The sequence below is a fragment of the Triticum dicoccoides genome, chromosome 4B (genome assembly GCF_002162155.2).
Source record: "Triticum dicoccoides isolate Atlit2015 ecotype Zavitan chromosome 4B, WEW_v2.0, whole genome shotgun sequence".
Classification (NCBI taxonomy): Eukaryota; Viridiplantae; Streptophyta; class Magnoliopsida; order Poales; family Poaceae; genus Triticum; species Triticum dicoccoides.
Genome location: NC_041387.1, coordinates 681800717 through 681803703, shown reverse-complemented (window position 1 = coordinate 681803703; position 2987 = coordinate 681800717). Strand labels below are relative to the sequence as shown.

Sequence of the window (2987 nt, the reverse complement as noted above, 5' to 3'; positions counted from 1 at the left end):
ATGCCTTAGGATTAAACATATTCAAACACGTTTTTTTTTGTGAACACCAAGGCCATCGCCGGCGAGGGTGAGAAGGAGGATAAGTTGCAACACAAATATGATGTCTCGCAAAAATAAATGAGATGGACCTATTGTGGTCTTGGGTGATGGTTCTTGGGTTAAGAGTGTGTGTTATGTTTTCTCTTCCGTTGCAACGCACAGGCTCTTTTGCTAGTATATTAAAAAAAACGAATGAAAACCGTATTGCTCGTTCCAACGGCCAGCGACGTCGATATCATGCCACCCCATCTTCTTGGTTTTTGGGCAATTATACAGTGATGAGTCGTGCTTAGTCGTGCTCATCTTCTTGCTTCTTTGGACATCATACCACCCCAAGCATATTTTTTGTGCACTACAAGCTGCTGGTGGCCTGGCAACGATGCTTTTCAATATGCAATGACCCCAGCGCTAGCGGTGCTTTGCTTTGCATTCCAAACAAAGGTGGCACCGACAGTATCTCTTGTACAAACTCCCTCGTTCCTTTTTTTACTTTGCTTATATAAGTTTTATTTGAAGTTAACCTACGCAATGACCAAATTTATATTAAAAAATATCAGTATCTACAATACAGAAGTTATATAGTACAAAACTAATCTCATGATGCATTCTAACTGTACTATTTTTGCTACATATAATTTATATTTTACTAATCAATTTTATGGTCAAATTTTAGTTCAAAATAGCAGGGGGCTAGTAAACCAGGACGATCGCATGCATCGAAGGCGAAACCGTTTCGCCACGCCCACTAGATGATGAAGATGGGTAGCATGATGGAGCCGATCGACGCTCCGGGATATAGGACTGTCCTTGGCGTATGATCTCAATTCGCAAACCCATCCCTGAAGTATAGCTAGTATAGAATCGGCCGGGGGTCCTATACTCGTCTTTGGTGCCAGCCAGCCACACCCACGCAACGATGCCACCCAGCTCTTTGCAGTATACAGTGACCCCAGCTAGCGCTACTTTACTTTGGAGGGTGGCGTCGACAATACTTTTTGTCCCAACTTAGAAGGAAACTCAAGTGGCATCGGTTAGTCGTCATGCATTAATTCAGCCTCCTTCACTACAAGCGACCTGACTCACTTCTTCACAGTACATATCCATATCCATAGATCATGGAGGGAGCGGAGCAGAGGCCCGAAGAACTGATCAATAGCTATGCGAAAGCTGGGGTGGGCGTCCGGAAGATCGCAAACGCAATCGGGTTCTTGGCGTTGCTTTGGTCCACTGTTGTGCTCCTCGGCGGCTTCGTTAGCGTCCTAACCATCAAGGATTTCTGGTCTCTCTCGGTGCTGAGCCTTCTAATGGCATCCAAGTACGTACGTACATTTCTCATCTCTAGTTCTTCTCTGCTGTTTGTGAACGCAATCTTCCTTTTTCAAGTAATGTTAATTACGGAGTGAGAAGTAGTAGACGACGATGGAAACTTATCTCGGTTTCTAGCAATTTGTGATTTAACTTTAGGGTCTGTCTAGGACACATCTGCATCAATCGATGCATATGCATCCTTCGCTTCCTTTCCTTCATCAGGAAATTATTATTATAGACAAATCGTGACCTTTGCAAACCTTCCTATCAAAGGAGGTAGGACAGGAGGGGATCCATGGCACGGCAGGGTCAGGGGAGGTAGGAGAAGAGGCGATCCATTGCAAGATCGGGGAGGTAGGATATGGTGGGCTCAGGGAAACATGCATGTGGTTGTGCTCGCTAGCTTCGGCTGCACATAATTAAGATGAAACGGACAGCGGTGTTGGGAGCCCACAGTGCACGTGCCAACCAGTGGAGGAGGTGGCCGACGCGTGAGATGTTTTCAGTCGGTCGATTCCCAGTGCTTCCCCGGAATAATCACACCAAAAAAATGCCGCCTCCCTGTTTTAACACTCCTAAGAGCATCTCCAGCCGTTCAGCCCCCCAGGGCGCCGAAAAAGGACGGCCTGGGAGCGAACCGGCGCTGGATAGGCCCCTGGGGGCGGCCTAGCTCCCAGCCACGCCCCCAGGCGCCGTCCCCCACGCCCCCAGGCGCCGTCCCCCAGCCTGGGGGCTGAGATCCACCGTCTCATCCGCGGTGAACCCGGGAGACGCGGCGGCCGCGGCCGAACCTTCCGCGATGATGCCGTCCATGTCAGCCTCGGTCTCGTCGGCGTCGCCGAGGTGCGAGAAGGGCAGCGCGCAACGGCGGAGAGGGGGCGTCGGGGAGGACGCGTACGCGGGCGGCGAGTAGTTGTATGGAGGGTACTGCACGCCTGTGAAGGCGGGCGAGGGCGTGCGCTGGGCCGGGTGTCCATCGGGGAAAGTGACGTTTGGGTTGAACCCACCGAGCGCGTCCTCGTCGGCGTAGCCCAGCAAAGACGATCCCCATGGCTGCGGCGACAGAGAGCCGACGCCTTGTTGGCCCCAGGGTGCGTACTGCGTGTGGTTGCCGGGTGGATTCATCATCCCCGCGCGAGTCGCCTCAGCCTCGGCCTGGTCCACCGAAGCGGCAGCGGCAGCCGCAGCCGCAGCCGCGCGTGTTGCATTGTCACGGGCCTTCTTGGCGATGGCCCTGTTTCGGCGGTCGGCGGTGACAGCCTCCTGTCGCTGCACTTCCACCCGCCAATCGGCGCTTGTCATGCTCGATGGATTGGACGGCGGCGCCCTCGGCTTCCTCTGCTTCGGCTGGGCGACGGAGGCGGTCGCGGTTGCCACGGCGCGGGGGACGATGTACTTCTTCGGTGGCATGGCGGCCGGCTGGGAGGCGAGCGGGAGGGAGATTGGCGGGAGGAAAGGAGAAAATGGGAGGGAAGTGGGGAAAGCGGGAAGAAACGGCGGGAAGAGGCGCTCGACTCGCCGACAAGACGGACCCACGCACCCTTTTCGCTTGTGTTGGTGCCCCAGACGCCCCCAGGGCGCCGGGTTCCGCCTGTGTCCGCCGGCATCAGTTTCGGCCCGAGCCAGCGAAAAACGGGCTT

General features: G+C 54.1%; 1 protein-coding gene across 1 annotated transcript in view; it reads left to right on the top strand.

The window, feature by feature from the left end:
* Window positions 1-1089: 1089 nt before the first annotated feature.
* LOC119292360 overlaps window positions 1090-2987 on the top strand; it is a 7017-nt gene continuing 5119 nt past the window's right edge. The window contains exon 1 of the mRNA XM_037571209.1: window positions 1090-1354. Within this exon, the coding sequence (XP_037427106.1) occupies window positions 1155-1354 (200 nt within the window). The 5' untranslated portion in view covers window positions 1090-1154. The remainder of the gene's footprint in view (window positions 1355-2987) is intronic.